The following is a 17,725-nucleotide window of genomic DNA, read 5'->3' on the forward strand; positions in this document are numbered from 1 at the left end:
CCAACTCTAATATTCTATGATTCTATGATCACAAACAATTAAGATTCTGCAATCAAATCTTAATTAACAGTTCTAGCATGCACACCAGTATCTTTCCCTGGTTTCTCTCTGTATTGGCTCTGTAGGTCCAATAGGAGTACAATATATTGTATTCTATTGAAGTAAGTACGTACTGTATGTCTCTGGACATGCATGCAAGGAGCAGATATGTAGAGTAAGAATGTGCCATTTTTACAATTTTCAATACTGAAATATACTTGCATTTAATTAAAAAATATCTCAAAATGGGAAGGACCTTGACTATATTTGTGAACATTTAACAGTTGTGGCAATGCTTCCGTTTATTGTGATACTCAGGTGTGAGACCTTCATTCCCACTTTGGCCACTTTATGCAATATAAAGGGGCCCTGAAAACCCCATATCTGACTGTTCTTCGTACAGGAACTGCAGAAGATAGCCATAAGACTGCTTCCTAAGGACCCCTTTGCAAGCCATGGTCTAGGGGGGTGTTCTGGAGCCATGGCTGCAAGATTCTGGGCAGTGCAGCAGCCTGGGTGGCTGCCATAACTTAGACTGCCCCACAGGTCTAAGTTAAGTCAGACACATTCACCAGTCCCCAGAGCAGATCAGGATCAGAGAGGGTACAAAAGTGGTTTAAAGGATCACAGTGGCAGCTTGCCAAAAATTAAAGGGGTGCACCATATTTGCATACACATTTATGTAGGATTTTAGTCTGATTGATGCAGTTACTTTTTAGAGTACTATAACGGGTGGCCAAACTTATTGACCCCCTGAAACCTCCCTGCTGGGCAGAATCCTCTAGCCCCACCACCCTGCCACAGGGCAGAAGCTCTGAGCTCCCCACCCCAGTCTGGTTCACGGAGAATGGGTGGGGGTGGGCATAGGAGGCTTTGTGAACCGCACTTTAACTGTAGAAAGGCTGCATGCAGCTCATGAACCACAGTTTGGCAACCCCTGTACCATAAGAAAAATGCATTATAAAACATGTTGTGAAGGTTACAGCGGTATAAGGCTCAGTAAGAATTGTCATTGCTTTTATTTGTAAACCAACTGTTTGCTATGTTTGCTATGTTATAATTTGAACAGATTCTTCACAGCAGACTTTTTTCACCATTGTGGTGAGCAATATATAACATACGATTTTGTCACAGAGGTCACAGATTCCATGACTTTCCAGGATCTCTGTGACTACTTCTGAGGCAGGGCTGGAGCAGCTGTCAGGCTGGGGTCCCCTGAGCAGCTGATTGGGTGCCGGTTCTCCAGGGCTGCCAGAGCAGCAATCGAGGTTGGGTCAGCCTGTCTCAGGAGCAGTGGTGGGGCTGGAGCAGCTGCAAGCCCGGCAGCTCTTTTTCCTCTGTCCTCCAGGATATTGTTAATAAATGTCAGGGATAAGTTGCAGCCTTCCATTCATTTTTGTTTATTGCCCGTGACCTGTCCCTGACTTTTACTAAAAATACGCGTGGCAGAATCTAACCTTAACCATATACAAGTTGTCCTTTTATTAGGCAACTTCCATCTCAGTATCTTTGAAACACTTTAAACATAACTTCATGTACAGTGCTGCTCGTTAGAAGGCCACTTCCCTAGCCATGGTTTTTCTTAATCTTTTGAGTGGTCAAGTAAGACAGGTTTTACTGTGTAAGTATTTCCAGAGGCTTATACAAATAGCACCACTCTTATGTAACTGTGTTGCTTGGCAGGCAGAAAGTGGCTAGCTACGTAGAGAGTAGAGTCCATTTTAAACCCTACAATTACCTGCCAAATGAGCTTTCCATAAGCTTATCTGGTTGTTGAAATACCTATATCTACTCAGGCCACCCCCAGGAGCTCTCTGATTTTCTTCCTGCCTGCTATGCACTGAAAGCCACTCCACCAGAGATGTTAATATTCAGAGAGAGCCTTTTGAATTGTATGTTGTATTTACTTCTGATATCCACACACACACAGATTCACAGTTTATAAGGTTATTCCTGATGAAATGGTCATAGAAAAATGATTAATGTGAACTCTGAAACTGAATAATGGCAAAGTAGCAACCCTCTGAGAGAAAATGGAACAGTACATACTTCTCAAGCTCAAGAAGAAAATGCTGTCTTGGCGCACATCAAAAAGTTGTTTGACAAGTTAAAAGGAGTATAAAATTAAAACTTAAAATTATGCAGAAATTGAAGGCCCTCAGTTTCTCACCACATATTTAGTGCAATGTTGGGACATGGCTTAAAAGGGGAAGTTCACCTAGCCTCCTAATGAATAGCCATGTGTTATTGTATCTTTAAAAAACTGTATGAAACATTTAAATAATCAAAAATGGCTACAGGTATGTAATTAAATAAAGCTCAAATGTATTAGGAAAAAACTTAAAGTAAATATTTGAGACTTAAAATTTACTTACCAGTATTTATTTTGTCATTTTAGGTGGTAATAAATTGTGCCATTCCGAAAGGACTGAAGTACAATCAAGCTACACAGACCTTCCACCAGTGGCGTGATGCTAGACAGGTGTATGGTCTCAATTTTGGCAGTAAAGAAGATGCCAACGTCTTTGCAAGTGCCATGATGCATGCCTTAGAAGTGTTAAATTCACAGGAAACTGGTAAGGCTTTTAAACTTCTTTCTCTCTGACTTTGCAGATTGTTCAGAATATAGAGATTAGATGCAAAATTTAAATGGAAATCCTAATTTCTTGATCTTTCAGTGCCAAGTTTTGTGATTCTTCATGCACACTGGATTTTTTGGTTGGAGAAGATACTATTTCCTTAGTACAGGTGGGCCTCTAGGCACCTCAGTTAATTTGTGTATTTTCCCACGCTCTCCTCCCAACTGGTGAATGTCTCTGCCTTGACTATCATTCACACAAGTACCATTCCTGAGAGCAGTTCATGTACTACTTGTAGAAATGTGTAAAATAAATATTGAATCTTAGTTTTAATTTCTTCATTTTTGAGGGTTTTCCTTTCTAGAGAAAACGTTGTGAATTGTTTATACTGATTTTTCTTTCTTTTGTTATATATTGTCTTACTTTACTATGAAAAGGGGAAATCAAATGAAGACCATCTCTAAACCATTGATTCAGTGCTTTAGTTGGTAAGCTAAATAGACACATTGTCGTCTTAATTCCAGTTTCTCTCACTTTTAAAGAAGCCACTAGCAACAGAGAATTGACAACATCCTGACTTCTTGAGCTATCTCTGTGAGGTTTTCTGAAGGAATCTTTAGAATTTAACCCTAATCTAGTATTGCTATCTGATACCAAAGTGTAGAGAGCAGTTCTTGTTAGATTGTTAATTTTTTTAAGGAAGATTTCAAATTTAAAATAGTTGGAAATACTATTGAAAATGATCTGTACCACTTGTCTGTTTCAGACACCTTCTTCAATTCATTTGGTTGGCTTATCAGTTGTATGTAATAAAAAAATCACAATAATAAACAGAAATTATGCAGTAAATTCCAAATGACAGTGAAATGTGAATCTTGGATTCTATTCCCAATCTATAAACTTGTAAAAAGATATTGAGCGTTTGTAGGACACTTAAATGAAATTTCTAACTGCTTTTTCAGCTCTTATTACAAATTAAACTACATTGCTTCAATGTATAGTCTTTCCACGTTCTCTCTTCGAGTGATTGCTCATATGCATTCCAATTTAGATGTGTGCGCGCCCTGTGCACAGATTCCCGGAACCTTTTTCCCTTAGCCTGCCCGCAGGGCCAGCTCAGGCGCCCCCTGGAGTGCCGCGCTCATGTCGCGGTATAAAGGGCACTGCTGGCCACGCGGGTCCCCAGTTCCTTCTTTCCGCCTCTGACGGTTGCTGGAACTTCTGCCCTTGCTATTGCAAGCAGCAGTCCTTAGCCTTCATCTAGTCTAGCTTCTAGCTTCAGTATTGTTATTTAGATTTAGTTGATTCGTCGACACTTCATTTGAACTGTTGATTGCCCTTAGGGGCTTGTATCAGAAAACCATGCCGGGCTCGGCTGGTTTCAAGAGCTGTTCCATCTGCTCCAAGCAATTTGCGGTGAGTGACCCTCATGACCGCTGCCTCCGGTGCCTCGGAGAGCAGCACTGCAAAGAAAAATGCAAGATTTGCAAGTCCTTCAAGCCCCGCACCCAAAAAGAAAGGGAAGCCAGGCTGAAGGTCTTGCTCATGGAGTCGGCGCTCCGTCCGGCCTCAGAGCCATCACGGTCACCGGCACCGAGCGGACGCTCGGTGCAGAGCGCACCGCCGGCACCGACAGCGGCACCGAAGCCTTCGGTGCCGAAGAAAGAGAAGCGGTCCGACACCGCCTCCATGGACTCCTCCCTGCGACCCCACATGCAGGGAGAGCCTCAGGAGACACCCCAGCCACGTGCCGTGGAGGTTCCTCCGCCACCCGTGTCTCCTCGCAGGGAGCCTCCCCTGACTCCTGGAAGTGGGGGAGTGCCCTTGCAGGGGCCGTCGACGCCGGAGGCGTTCGTCGCGGCAAAGGCTCTTAGCTTTGCCAACGCCTCCGTCCCCCCCTCGGCCGAGGGGTGCGGGACTAGTGTCTCAGGGCAAACCCGCGCTGGGTAGCCCCGGTGGGTGGAGGAAACATTGCTCCCCATCCTCACCCAGACGGCCACGAAGGGTGGAGAGTGCATCCCCTCCGGGCTCCGACTCGAAGTCGTCGAGCGCCTCAGCACCGCGGCACCGGGGGCGGTCAGGAGGTACCAAGAGTCAGCGCAGGAGCGTTAGTGAGGACTCGGACACCTCCCACAGCTCTGGCTCGAGCTCTTCGGTGCGGGGCAGGTCAAGGCACCGGTCACTGAGTAAAGCCCATCCCGAGGCCCTCGTAACCCGGGCAGCAACGGCACCGTCTCCTCCGGCACCAACTGCGGCGCAGACCATGCCGGCACCGGTGGCGATGCCAGCCTTATCGACGGCGTCTTACGTCTCCGTCCCGTGGTCTACCTTAATGGGTCAGGCCGTGGTACCTCCGGGGGTGCGGTACCGTCGGCACCAGCGTACCCACCGGCACAGATGTATGCTGCCTACGCGGCACCGGGGCTTCCGACTTTGGCACACCGCTGACTTTGGCACCGGGTAAACCAGTGCGCTCCCGTTCAGCTTCATCGGCACGCAGCAGGACGAGCCGCCGCTCTCAGTTCCGTAGTGGGAAGCGCCGCTTCAAACGGTCGGGTCGCCGATGCAGGAGGTCCACTAGCTCCTCCAGCCGATCCTCCTCGAGGGGACATCGTAGACGTCGGCACCGATCCTACTATTCGTCCCAGAGCCGTTCCCCGCCGAAAGGTCGCAAGAGACGATCGGGGGGTTCCAGTCATAAGAGACAGTATGGGGACACCCAGCAGCCACCTATGCCAGGGTGGCCGCAGGGGCCATGGCAGTGGCCATATTGGGGACCTTGGTCTGCTCAGCCTGGTCAGGCTGCTGAGTCCCTCCACTCTGGGGTGGCACAGCCCCCACCTCCTCCTACACAGCTGGCCCCTCAACTCCCCTCTGATAGGGAGTCAGACCCGGAGGAGAGTCCTTCTACAGGGCCTGTTCCCCTGTCCTCCTCTTCATCGCCGGATGAGGGGACGTCCAGGGATCATAGGGCGCCCCTGTTCGATTTCCGGGCGCATCGAGACCTCCTTAAGCGGGTAGCCTCTAATTTGGGGATACCGCTTAAGGAGATGTCAGAGGAGGAGGACCCCCTCTTTGGGCCTTCGGGCTCCTCACGTCCCTCTCGGGTGGCCCTTCCCATCCATGAGAAGGTTATGAAAATTGTGAAGGCCCTTTGGCAAACGCCCTCCTCTGTTCCTCCAACATCAAAGGGAACAGAGAGGAAATATTATGTGCCTAAGGAAAATTTTGAGTTCCTGTATAATCATCCCCTCCCGGGAACCCTAGTTGTGGATGCGGCAAACCAAAGAGATCGCCAGGGGGGTCAAGATAGTACCCCCAAGGATAAGGAGGGGAAGAAGTTAGATCTTTTTGGCCGCAAAGTTTATTCCACAGCGGCTTTGCAACTAAGAGTGGCAAGCCATCAGGCCCTCTTAGGAAAATATAATCAGAACCTATGGGGTTCAATGCAGCGTCTGATTTCAGCACTTCCTGCTGATCAAGCGGCTGACCTGGCCACACTGGCTCAGGAAGGGGAGACGGTTGCCCGAGCTGCGCTGCAATCCGCCAGCGACGCGGCAGATACCGCGGGCAGGGCTATGGCCTCCGCCATAGTAATGCGCCGATGTTCCTGGCTGCAGGCTTCAGGGTTATCGGTTGAGGTCCAGCAAGCTATCTAAGACCTCCCATTTGAAGGTCCCGCCCTCTTCTCAGAAAGGACGGATGATAAATTACATGCCCTTAAAGATTCAAGGGCCACCCTGAGGTCGCTAGGGTTATACACCCCGCAGGCATCGAGACGCCAGTCTCGCCCACAGCCGCAAAGGCAGCCACCTCCCCCGCCAAGACAGGCCCCCAGGGCTGCTCAGCAGAGACAGGGACGGGAGTGCTTCAGGGGCCTTAACCGCCGTGGTCGGCAGGGCTCTTCTGCACGGGCGCAGCATGGCGCAAAAACCGGGAGTGGCAACGGTAATAAACGTTTTTGACGGCGGCTGTGAGGGTGGCGCTCTTCCTTTTCCCCGGGAGCTTGATCCACCCTTTCGAAATAGGCTTCGACCTTACTATCAGGTTTGGGAGTTGATTACTTCGGACCATTGGGTCCTAGGGGTGGTCCTTAAGGGTTACGCCCTTCAGCTTACGGCTCGTCCCCCGGACTCCCCGCCCATTACAGCCCCTTTGAGAGATCCTGTGCATAAGCAGCTTCTCATTCAGGAGGCACGTTCACTCCTGAACCTAGGTGCCATTGAGGAGGTCCCGGAGACAGAAAAAGGAAAGGGATTCTATTCCAGATATTTCCTGATCCCCAAGGCCAAGGGCGGCCTAAGACCGATCCTGGACCTCCGCCGTCTGAATAGATATATCAGACGTATCAAATTCCGTATGGTGTCCCTAGCCTCCATAATTCCGGCGTTAGACCCAGGGGATTGGTACACGGCCCTTGATCTAAAGGACGCCTACTTTCATATCTCCATTTTGCCAAGGCATAGGAGATTCTTGAGATTCATGATAGAAGGAGGTCACTATCAATTTACGGCCCTCCCGTTTGGTCTGTCGTCAGCCCCGAGGGTCTTCACAAAGTGCATGGCTGTAGTGGCGGCCTACTTACGCCGTAGGGAAGTACAGCTCTTCCCATACCTGGATGACTGGCTCATTAAGGGCAGATCCAGGTTTCAGGTGCAAGACAGCCTGGAGTTGGTCTGCGCCACATGCACCAGACTGGGGCTTGTCATTAATGAACTGAAGTCCACGCTTACCCCAGTACAGCGCATTGACTTTATCGGGGCTACGCTTGATGCGCTGCAGGCTAGAGCTTTCCTGCCACGATCGCGCTTCGAGACAATGGGTTCCATCATTGCAGAGTTGCATAGGTCCCCCATGACGACAGCTAGGCGCTGCCTGCAGCTGCTGGGACATATGGCAGCCTCTACCTATGTGGTGAGGCTAGCTCGCCTCAAACTCAGACCCTTACAGGTCTGGTTAGCTTCGGTCTATGTTCCCTCTACTCATGTACTGACCAAGGTGGTCACGATTCCCCCGCAGGTGCTGTCCTCCCTTCGTTGGTGGATGATCCCGAGGGAGGTGCTCAAAGGAGTCCCATTCAGAGATCTGGCTCCGTCAGTAACCCTTATCACAGATGCCTCGGATGTGGGGTGGGGAGCTCACATCAGCGGCAATCTGGGCACCCAAGGGATATGGTCACCGATGGAGAGATCCCTGAACATCAACGTCCGCGAGCTCAGAGCAGTCCGTTTGGCCTGCAAAACTTTCCTCAGATTCCTGAAGGGCAGGGCAGTACGGATCCTCACAGACAATACGGCGGCCATGTTCTATATGAACAGGCAAGGGGGAGCGCGTTCCTCGGCCCTGTGCCAGGAAGCCACGCGTCTTTGGGAATTTGCAGTGAGACATGATTTTCATTTGTTTGCCTATCACCTCCCGGGGAACAGGAACGACGAGGCGGACCGCCTCAGTCGGTCATTCTCCCCCAGGCACGAGTGGTCGCTGCACCAGGAGGTGGCAGCTTTAATCTTCCAAAAGTGGGGAGTTCCCCCAACTGGACCTGTTTGCGTCGTCGCTGAACAGGAAGTGTCCCAATTATTGCTCACTTCGAGGTCGAAAGCCAGGCTCCCTTTCCGACACGTTCCTACTGGAGTGGGGAGGGGCCCTGATGTATGCATTTCCCCCCATTCCGCTCCTCCCTCAGGTCCTTCTCAAGGTCAAGAGGGACAAAGCAAATGTCATATTGATTGCCCCAGCATGGCCGAGGCAGTACTGGTACAGTACACTGCTCCACCTATCTATCGCCACACCGATTACACTCCCCAGGCGATGCTGCACCCGGACCTGGATTCCCTCCATCTAACAGCCTGGAGGCTCTCTGGCTGATGGAAAGTGAAAGGGCTTGTTCCTTACAGGTCCAGCAGATTCTGCTTGGTAGCAGAAAACCCTCCACACAGGTTACATACCGGGCTAAGTGGAGGCGCTTTACGGGTTGGGCAGAGGCTAAGGGTATCTCACCAGCCTGCTCACCTATACAAGTAATCCTGGAGTATCTCCTATACCTTAAAACCCAGGGATTAGCCCTGGCATCCCTAAATGTTCACCTGGCAGCCATTTCGGCTTTTCACCAGCCGCTGCAAGGGAGGTCACTATTTTCCCACCCCATGTCGATTAGATTTTGAAGGGGGTGGAGAGGATGTTTCCCCAGGTGTGAGACCCTATTCCCCCCTGGGACTTAAACCTGGTCCTCACCATGCTCACAGGACCTCCCTTTGAACCCATGGCCACGTGCTCCCTGTTACTCCTCTCCTGGAAGGTAGCGTTCCTGGTGGCCATCACTTCAGCTAGAAGGGTCTCTGAGATAAGAGCTCTTACTTCGGAGCCCCCCTATACGGTCTTTTACAAGGATAAGGTTAGGTTGAGGCCTCACCCAGCCTTCCTTCCTAAGGTGGTGTCCCATTTCCAATGTAACCAAGACATTTTCCTCCCTGTGTTCTTCCCAAAACCCCATGGGTCGGAAGAGGAATGGAGATGGCATTTGCTGGATGTCAGGAGGGCCCTGGCGCACTACCTGGAGAGGACCAGACCCTTTCGTAAATCATCACAGCTGTTCATGGCTGTGGCAGACAGGATGAAGGGCTCTCCTGTCTCCGCCCAGCGGATCTCTTCTTGGATCACGTCTTGCATTAAGGCGTGTTACGAGCAAGCGAAAGTGCCTTTACCAGGAATGGTGACGGCACATTCGACTAGGGCTCAGGCCTCTTCGGCAGCCTTCCTAGAGAACGTGCCACTGCAGGACATCTGCAGGGCTGCCACCTGGTCATCAGTTCACACCTTTACGACCCATTATGCCATTGTTCAACAGGCTAGAGACGACGCAGCTGTTGGCAGAGCCGTATTGAGTAGAGCTGCTCGTCAGTGACTCCTACCCGCCTCCATGGGTATGGCTACTCAATCACCTAAATTGGAATGCATATGAGCAATCACTCGAAGAGAGAAAACAAGGTAACTTACCAGTAACTGTTGTTCTTCGAGATGTGTTGCTCATATCCATTCCAAACCCAGCCCCCGTCCCCGCTGTCGGAGTCGGCAGAAAGAAGGGACTGGGGACCCGCGTGGCCAGCAGTGCCCTTTATACCGCGACATGAGCGCGGCACTCCAGGGGGCGCCTGAGCTGGCCCTGCAGGCAGGCTAAGGGAAAAAGGTTCCGGGAATCTGTGCACGGGGCGCGCACACACCTAAATTGGAATGAATATGAGCAACACATCTCGAAGAACAACAGTTACTGGTAAGTAACCTTGTTTTTCATAGTTGATCTAATTCCTTGGGTGAATTTTTAATCAAAATAAAAACGGTAAAATTCTTGCCTTAAGCCTTTCTATTAGGGGGGGATTTGGATGAGGAATGAAGGTAATAAATATTTAATGTCTTCAGTTTCAGTGTGACCTTAATTAGCAAATTCAATATGCTGGCAGGTTGGGAGAAGTGGAAAAAATTCTGAATGGAAGAGGGAAAAGTGAAAGAAATATAGCTGGTATGCAAAATTTTGCTCAACTGTTTACCTGCTGCAATTATTTTGTAGGCAAGTAAAATTGTTTCATCATCATTATGAGAATGAGCAAGTAGATGTTTTGCATGTGACGGTAAATTTTCATGATAATTCTGCAAGGCTCGGTCACAGTAATAATTTATTTTTCCAGGGTTTTTTATATTTTCCCTGCCAGATATTCATGCATATATAAAATTGTTGTTTTTCTTTGAGTGCTTGCTCATGTCTATGAGCTGGTCTTCTGTCCCAAAGCCTCACAGTTCCAGCGAAGAAAGGCAACTTCATTCTCTTGATGTAAAGAGAGCTCTGGCCTTCTACATTGACAGGACCAGGCCTTTCCGCCGCTCCACGCAGCTCTTTGTCATAATCGCTGACTGAATGAAAGGCCGTCTTGTGTCATCCCAGCAATTCTCGTTTTGGATCACGGCCTGCATTCGTACCTGCTACGAGCATGCTGAGGTCATCCCTGTCAGTCCACTCCACAAGGGCTCAGGCATCTTAAGCGGCCTTTCTCGCACATGTACCTATACAGGACATCTGCAGAGCTGCTACATGGTCTTCAGTACATACCTTCACATCCCACTATGCCATCGCACAACAAACTCGGGACGATGGTGGGTTTGGCAGAGGGCATTAGTCATCACATCCATTAATTCCTGCTCACCTCCGGAGGTACTGCTGGTACGTCGCCTAATTCAGAATGGACATAAGCAAGCACTCGAAGAAGAAAGAACGGTTACTTACCTCATAACTGTTGTTCTTTGAGATGTGTTGCTCATGTCCATTCCACAACCCACCCTCCTTCCCCTCTGTTGGAGTTCTGGCAAGAAAGAACTGAGGGGAGGGGGGGCTGGCAGCGCCCTATATCCGGGTGCATATGCATGTAGCTGCAGAGGGCTCTAGAGTCAGCCCTGTGGATACCCCTAGGGGAAAAATTTCCAGCACCTATGCATGTGGCACACAGACCCCTAATTCAGAATGGAAATGAACAACACATTTCAAAGAATAACCATTACGAGGTAAAAACGAGAGTTCTGTAGCACTTTAAAGACTAACACATTTAATTTCAGCAGGCATAAGCTTTCTTGAGCTTCAGCTCACTTCCTCAGATGCAGTTGGTAGAAATGATACAGCAAATAGGAAACATATATAGAAGGCAACATATGCATATCCAAGGGCATAGATAACAATGGGGTAGGTGGATAAAAGCCAGGTACTTGAGGCATAATGACAACCATTGATTAGGAGGTGTGAATGGGTGATCAGAGCAAATTGCTTCTTGTAATGAGAGAGCCATTCCAAATCCCTGTTTAAACCCAGTTTGAATGGCTCAAGTTTGCAGATAATTTCTAACTCATCAGTTTCTCTTTCAAGTTTGTTTTTGAAGTTTTTTTGGTGGTAAGTAATTGTTCTTTCCTAATTGTTCTTTCCTCAGTACCAAATTTGCCCTTGATTCTGTAGTGAGTCATAACTTGGTCGTGCCATTAAGCTCTTATTTCAACCCAAATATTTTGTTTGTGAAAAGGATAAGGAAACTAAAGCAAAATGTAAATTGTGCAAACAGTTCAAAATAGAATAGCTTTGGAATGCTGGCTCTTCGTAACATGTGGGTAGGCAGAAAAGTGTGTGTTTTGTTTGTTTGTTTGTTTGTTTGTTTAAAAAAGAGCACCTTAATCAACAAAACATGCTATCTGTGTTTTCTGATGAAACCCACTTGCTTATTTAGCCAATCAAAACTATTTTTTCTACTATTTCAGAGACTAATTTCTGCCTCATACGTCAACTAAATTGTTAGAGAAGCTTTGATTATATATAACTTTTTTGATTTGTGAAAAGGGTAATGCCTAGAAGAATCAGATTATCTTGAGAACAAAAATCTAAGAATTGAATAGTAAACATAATGCTAAAGAGAAGATTGCTTCTTTTATAACGGTGTTTCCTGTATGCGTATTCCTTATTTTGTAAATAGTATTCTTTAGCTTCATACTTTTTGTTCCTTAGACTTAGTTGAATATAAAATCAGATTGTGACCTATTTAAATATAAGGAAATAAAAATTGAAAATATGTAGCCTAAATTCAATCTGACCTAAATATTTCACTACATTTTAACAATTAAATAAGATCAGTCAATTTGCATTTAGCCCTGAACACAGCTAGCATAATGACATACTGCTACTAAAATGTGAGTGGTGGCAGCATAAACCCTTACAACAACCCTCTTATGATCATGCTATTGTAACTACAAATAGTTTGCTATCAACAATAAGTTGTTGACACTAGTGATGCAAGAGGGAAAAAATAAAGCTTAACTCTTTGGAGTTTGCCAGGCTAGATGATAGGAAAATGATGTTTTAACTTACAAACTGAATACATTTGATGTGAAATCACTGGGGTCTGAACCAAAACCTATTAACATCAGTGGGCTTCAGACTGGGCACTGGGAGAATAACTATGAAACCTCATGTAATTTTTCTTTAACAATAACTGCTTTAAAATTGTTTTAAGAATGAATAATCTAAGAATATTAGTGCATAGTGAAAATCATTAAAAATTATTTGTCTAGTCATAATACTGCTTGCTGTTACATAGCTATTGAACAAAGATCTGCAAATAAAATATTCCAGATGATCAAATTAATGCATCTAAAACTATACTTCCTGTTTAAATAAAAAGGTGAAATAATCATTCTGATTTGACAAATTTCATATCACATTACTTACTTACCTCACTTTGAAAAGATTTTTTTTTCAGAAGTTAAAATAATTTGCATAAGTTTGTGACCAACTTAGCCTGTTTCAGCAGGCCTTCAAATGATCATATAGTCTAAAGTGCGTCTTGTCTAAATATTTGATACTATTTAGCTAGGTAAGGACAAATATCTAAAAGCCTTTCATACTAAGGATGGCACATGTGAGGAAAGGGGAAAGAAGGATGAATGCACATAAAATGTTACTACTACTTTGAGTGCTTACTCATGTCCATTCCATATCAGGTATGCGCATACCGTGTTCATGGTTGCCAGAGATTTTTCCTGTAGTGATATCTGTAGGGCCGGCTGTAGCACTGGTATAAGGGATACCACTGGCCCCACGCCATCTCAGTTCTTTCTTTCCACCCATGTCAGTTGATGGAACGACTCCTCTCTTGCCTCAGTAAGGCTTTTACCCAGTGGTTATTCAGTCTTACTAGTTTACTTAATAGTATTAGTGTATATAGTTATATAGTCATATATAATAGTGTATATAGTTAGTATAGGTAATAAAGCGTTGTTGGGGGGACTTATTGAGCTTGGAGCTGGGCATGCCCTGGTCTCCGGGTTTCAAATGCTGTCTCCCCTGTGGCAAGCACGTGCCCATGAGTGACCCACATGCTAACTGCTTGACATGCCTGGGAGAGTTGCATGGGAGAGATGTGTCAGATTTGTCTGGGCTTCAAATCCTGCAGTAGAAAGGAGAGGGAAGTAAGACTGAAGGCTTTCCTCATGGAAGCCACCCTGCAGCTCATCTCAGAGCCCAGCTGCTTCAATTCTGTACCGAGCATGTTGCCTTAGATGTGAGGTGTGCCACTGGCGCCGAACTGTTTCCAGAACCATTCACCATCTCTGGTGCCGAGGAAGAAACACAAAAAGCAGCACACCAACAGAGGGTGCTCGCTGGTGCAGAGAAAGGACAAGTAGGCAAAGGGAGTGAGACCCATGTTGGGCCACTCTGTTACTCTGGGACCCATGTTGTCACTGTCGACTCCGCTAAGGGCATCAAGTCCAGTGCAGGACCTTCTACCAACTCCAGGAGGTACCAGCAGCCTGACAGTCCCGTCAATGCCGGAAGCATTCCAGGCAGCCAGAGATTTGCTGTACCTGCTCCATCGAGACACTGGGTGCTAACGGAACTCTCATGCAGGAAAGAGCTGGAGACCCTGAACACTTCTCAGCACCAGTCCCTAGCGCGTCTTCCAGGGGCAAATGCTGGATGATTTTGTGGTCCTGATCTCTGGCATGGCACCAGTCCCTGTCTTGATCCCCAGCACAGCACCAATCCCCAGTGTGATGTTAGTCTCTGGAACCCTGCTGCCCGATAGAGGTGGAAACTGGCATTGCCCCACTGTGGCTGCAGGGAGAGGAATCTTCCTTGGGATCTGAAGGAGACTCGGACATTCCATTGAGAACCCAGAGGCACCCAGCCTAGCCCCGTTGGCCTTTGGTACTGGCCCTCCTGCAGGCATTTGGCCAGCTGGTCAGCCAGTGGCCCTGTTGGAGCCCCTGAGGGTTCTTCCTTTTGGTGCAGGGACCTCCCTTGCACTGTTTATACTCGGTGGCCTCAGAGAGATGAGGTACCGTGCCCTTCCACTTGGCACTGGACCCCGATTCCAATACTGACCCTGGTACTGAGGAGCAGGAATTGTCTCCAGGGGACATAGTTGAGGCACAGGAGGAGGAAGGAGCCCCTCCTCCAGTACAACCTCCTTCTCATCTTCCCCAGATGAAGTGATGGCAAGGCCCAGCACTTCACTGCCCCAGGACGACTAGCCGCTATGTCAGAAAGGGCAGAGAAAAAGTACTATGTGCCGGCAAAGGGATTTGATTATCTGTTCTCTCACCCTACCCCAGGTTTGCTGGTGGCATCTGGAGCAAATGAGAGCAAGAGGTGAGCGCTACTCCTAAATAAAAGGATGTTGGACCTTTTTGATAGACAGGTTTATTCAATAGGTGATACGAAGCTGGAAGCTAGCTATCAGTAGGCGCTGCTTGGAAGATACGATGTTAATCTGTGGGATTCCTTCAACAAATTCAAGGACTCCTTGCCTCAGGAGTCGAGGCAGGAGTTTGCAACCCTCTTAGAGGAGGTAAAAATGTGGCCAGAACTTCTCTGCAGGCAGCTCTGGATGCTGCCGACTCAGTGGCCTAGACAATGGCCTCTGCAATCACGATGAAGCGATGTTCCTGGTTCCAGTCCTCTGGCCAGCTCCTCTAGGTCCAGCAGTCCATCCAGGCCCTTCTGTTTGAAGGTTCCACTCTCTTTTCGGAGCGGATGGATACCAGGCTGCACAGGTTGAAGGACTTGAGCTACCCTCAGTTCCCTGGGCCTGTATGCTCCATTGGCCTCCCTGAAGGACTTCAGGCTTCAGTAACCCTTGTGATTCTCAGGGCCTCCTAGACATGAGCTCTATAAATGAAAGAATAGGGGGTTACAAGTGATGCCACCTATTCCTGGCCTCCTCTGGCCCCCCCCCCCCCCCATCCCCTCTTGTTGGGTATGCAGTGGTAACAGGCAGCCCTAAACAGGCCTTTTGAAGATGCATGCGGGGGCCCTGTATCAGTCACCGCTGTACCATCCAATGCTTCTGTTTCCTCCCACCTTTTATTTCTGGACCATCTGTCAACCTTCTGTCCTCCATGGGTGTCTATAACATCAGACTGTTGGGTCCTCAGCACAATGACAATCGGGGACACCCTACAGTTCTCTCTTCGAGTGTTTGCTCATATGCATTCCAATATAGGTGAGTGCGCGCCCCGTGCACGAGCCTCCGGAAGCTTTTCTGCCCCTAGCAATCCCCTGCGGGTCGGCTTCTGCGCCCCCTGGAGTGCCGCGCTCATGTCGCGGTATATAGGGACCCTGCCGACCCCGTGGCCCCCAGTTCCTTCTTTCCGCCCGTGACGGTCTTTTGGAACGCTGCCCCTTGCTTTACCGCAAGTAGCAATCTCCTAAACCCTTCTAGTTTTATAGTTGTTAGTTAGTTGTTGTTAAAGTTCATAGTTTTAACCTTAATAGTTTAAAAAAAAAAAAAAATTTGAAATTGTTTTAGTAGTTTAAGTAGTTAGTTAGCCCTTACGGGCTCCCGGCGCCATGCCGGGCACTTCGGGGTTCAAAGCCTGCGCGGAATGCTCTAAGGCTTTCCCGATCAGCGACCCGCACGATCGCTGTCTTCGCTGCCTGGGCGAACTTCACAGGAAGGACAAGTGCCGTATCTGCAAGTCCTTCAAGCCCAGGACGCAGAAGGAGCGAGATGCCCGCCTTCGGACGATCCTGATGGAGTCGGCGCTTCGTCCGGTCTCTGAGCCCTTGGGGTCTCCATCGGCACCGAGCATCTCATCGGCGCACAGCGCGCCCCCGGCAGCAGCACCGGCGCACAAGGTGCTGAAGAAAAAGAAGCGGCTGGAGCCTGTGTCTATGGACTCCCCCCTGCTACCGGTACAGCAGGGGGTACAACCAGAGCCGACACAGGCGTCGCCACGCAGGGAGCCTCCCCCGACCCCGGGGGGTGGGGGACCTCTCCTGCAAGGGCTGTCGACGCCGGAGGCGTTTGTAGCGGCACGGGCTCTCATGGCCATGCCGACGCCTCCATCCCCCCCTCGGCCGAGGGAGTCAGGGTTGGCGTCTCGGGGTAGATCCGCGCTGGGTTACCCCGGTGGGCAGCGGAGACAGGAACTATCGTCTCCCCCCAGACGGTCGAGGACGGGGGAAGTGGAGTCTCCCCCTCCTCGCTCCGACCTTAGGTCGTTGAGCACCTCGGTACCACAGCAACGGGAGCGGTCTAGAGGTTCCGAGAGCAGCCACTCTCCATCAGCCTCCAGATCCTCGGTGTCCCACCACCGTCGGGACAGCCAGCCGGCACCGAGAGAGACTGACCATCCTCGCACTTCGGTGCGCACCTCTCGGCACCGGTCACCTGGCTCTCGGCACCGATCCGGCTCGCCTGCGGAGCAGAGGCGCTCTCGCTCCCCGGTGCGCAGCTCCCGGCACCGAACGCCCTCACCTAGAGATGACCGGCACCGATCCAGCTCTCGGCACCGGTCGGGCTCTCGGCACCGAGCTATACGGCACCGCTCCGGCTCTCGGCACCGCTCCGGCCCTCAGCACCGATCGAGATCTCCGGTCCGGGCCCGCGCGCGTTCCCGGGACAGCCACCGCTCCTGATCCACTGGCAGCCGTCGGGGTCCCCCTGCTCTGGAGCCCTACCACCGCTCACCGTTGGCAGGGGCCCCCAGAATTAGCCCGAGGCGGTACCCGGCACCGCATGCCTTGGCACCCAGGGACTCTTCGGGGCACCGGAGAAGACACAGCCGAGGGAGAGACCGCTCTAGGTCGCCAGCGCCTGACCGCCGCAGAGACAGGAGGTCCCGGGGACACTCGTCTAGCTCCAGCCGTTCCCCTCCTCACCGGCATCGCAGATACCGCCGCAGCCGCTCCCGCTCCTTCAGGAGCAGATCACTGCCGGACCGTGGCAAGGACAAGGGGAAGCGCCCGAAATCGCGCAGCCGGCACCTTGCGGGCCGGCAACGTCCGCGGCACCGGGATCGGTGCCGGCGTGGATGCAGGGGCCCTGACAATGGCCCTATTGGGGGCCATGGCCTCAACAACCGACCCAGGGCACGGCGTCGGTTCCATCAGTGGCCGTCCAGCCCTCGCCCCCACCTCTAGTCAGGACAGACCGGACTCCTCGGACGACGGGTCCGACCCTATGGAGGGTCCTTCTACGGGTCCCCTGCACCAGTCCTCCTCCTCCTCTCCTCCGGACACCACCTCTAGGGACCAGAGAACACCCCTTCCTGATTACAAGACCCATCAGGAACTGCTCAGA

At 49.9% G+C, this 17,725-nt stretch overlaps 1 protein-coding gene across 14 annotated transcripts in view; it reads left to right on the forward strand.

Moving 5' to 3' along the window:
• Nucleotides 1-17,725, forward strand: part of ENAH (ENAH actin regulator) — a 241,849-nt gene that overhangs the window by 135,414 nt on the left and 88,710 nt on the right. For all 14 annotated transcript variants that reach the window (XR_010922969.1, XM_067564863.1, XM_067564862.1 and 11 more), the window contains exon 3: nt 2,438-2,615. Coding sequence is in view for 13 of the 14 variants with exons in the window: in XM_067564863.1 (XP_067420964.1) it covers nt 2,438-2,615 (178 nt within the window). In the remaining variant the exon portion in view is untranslated. The remainder of the gene's footprint in view (nt 1-2,437; nt 2,616-17,725) is intronic.

Source organism: Emydura macquarii, unplaced genomic scaffold (genome assembly GCF_026122565.2).
Source record: "Emydura macquarii macquarii isolate MOO-44397 ecotype Brisbane River unplaced genomic scaffold, CSIRO-AGI_Emac_v2 contig_2676, whole genome shotgun sequence".
In the NCBI taxonomy this organism is placed as follows: Eukaryota; Metazoa; Chordata; order Testudines; family Chelidae; genus Emydura; species Emydura macquarii.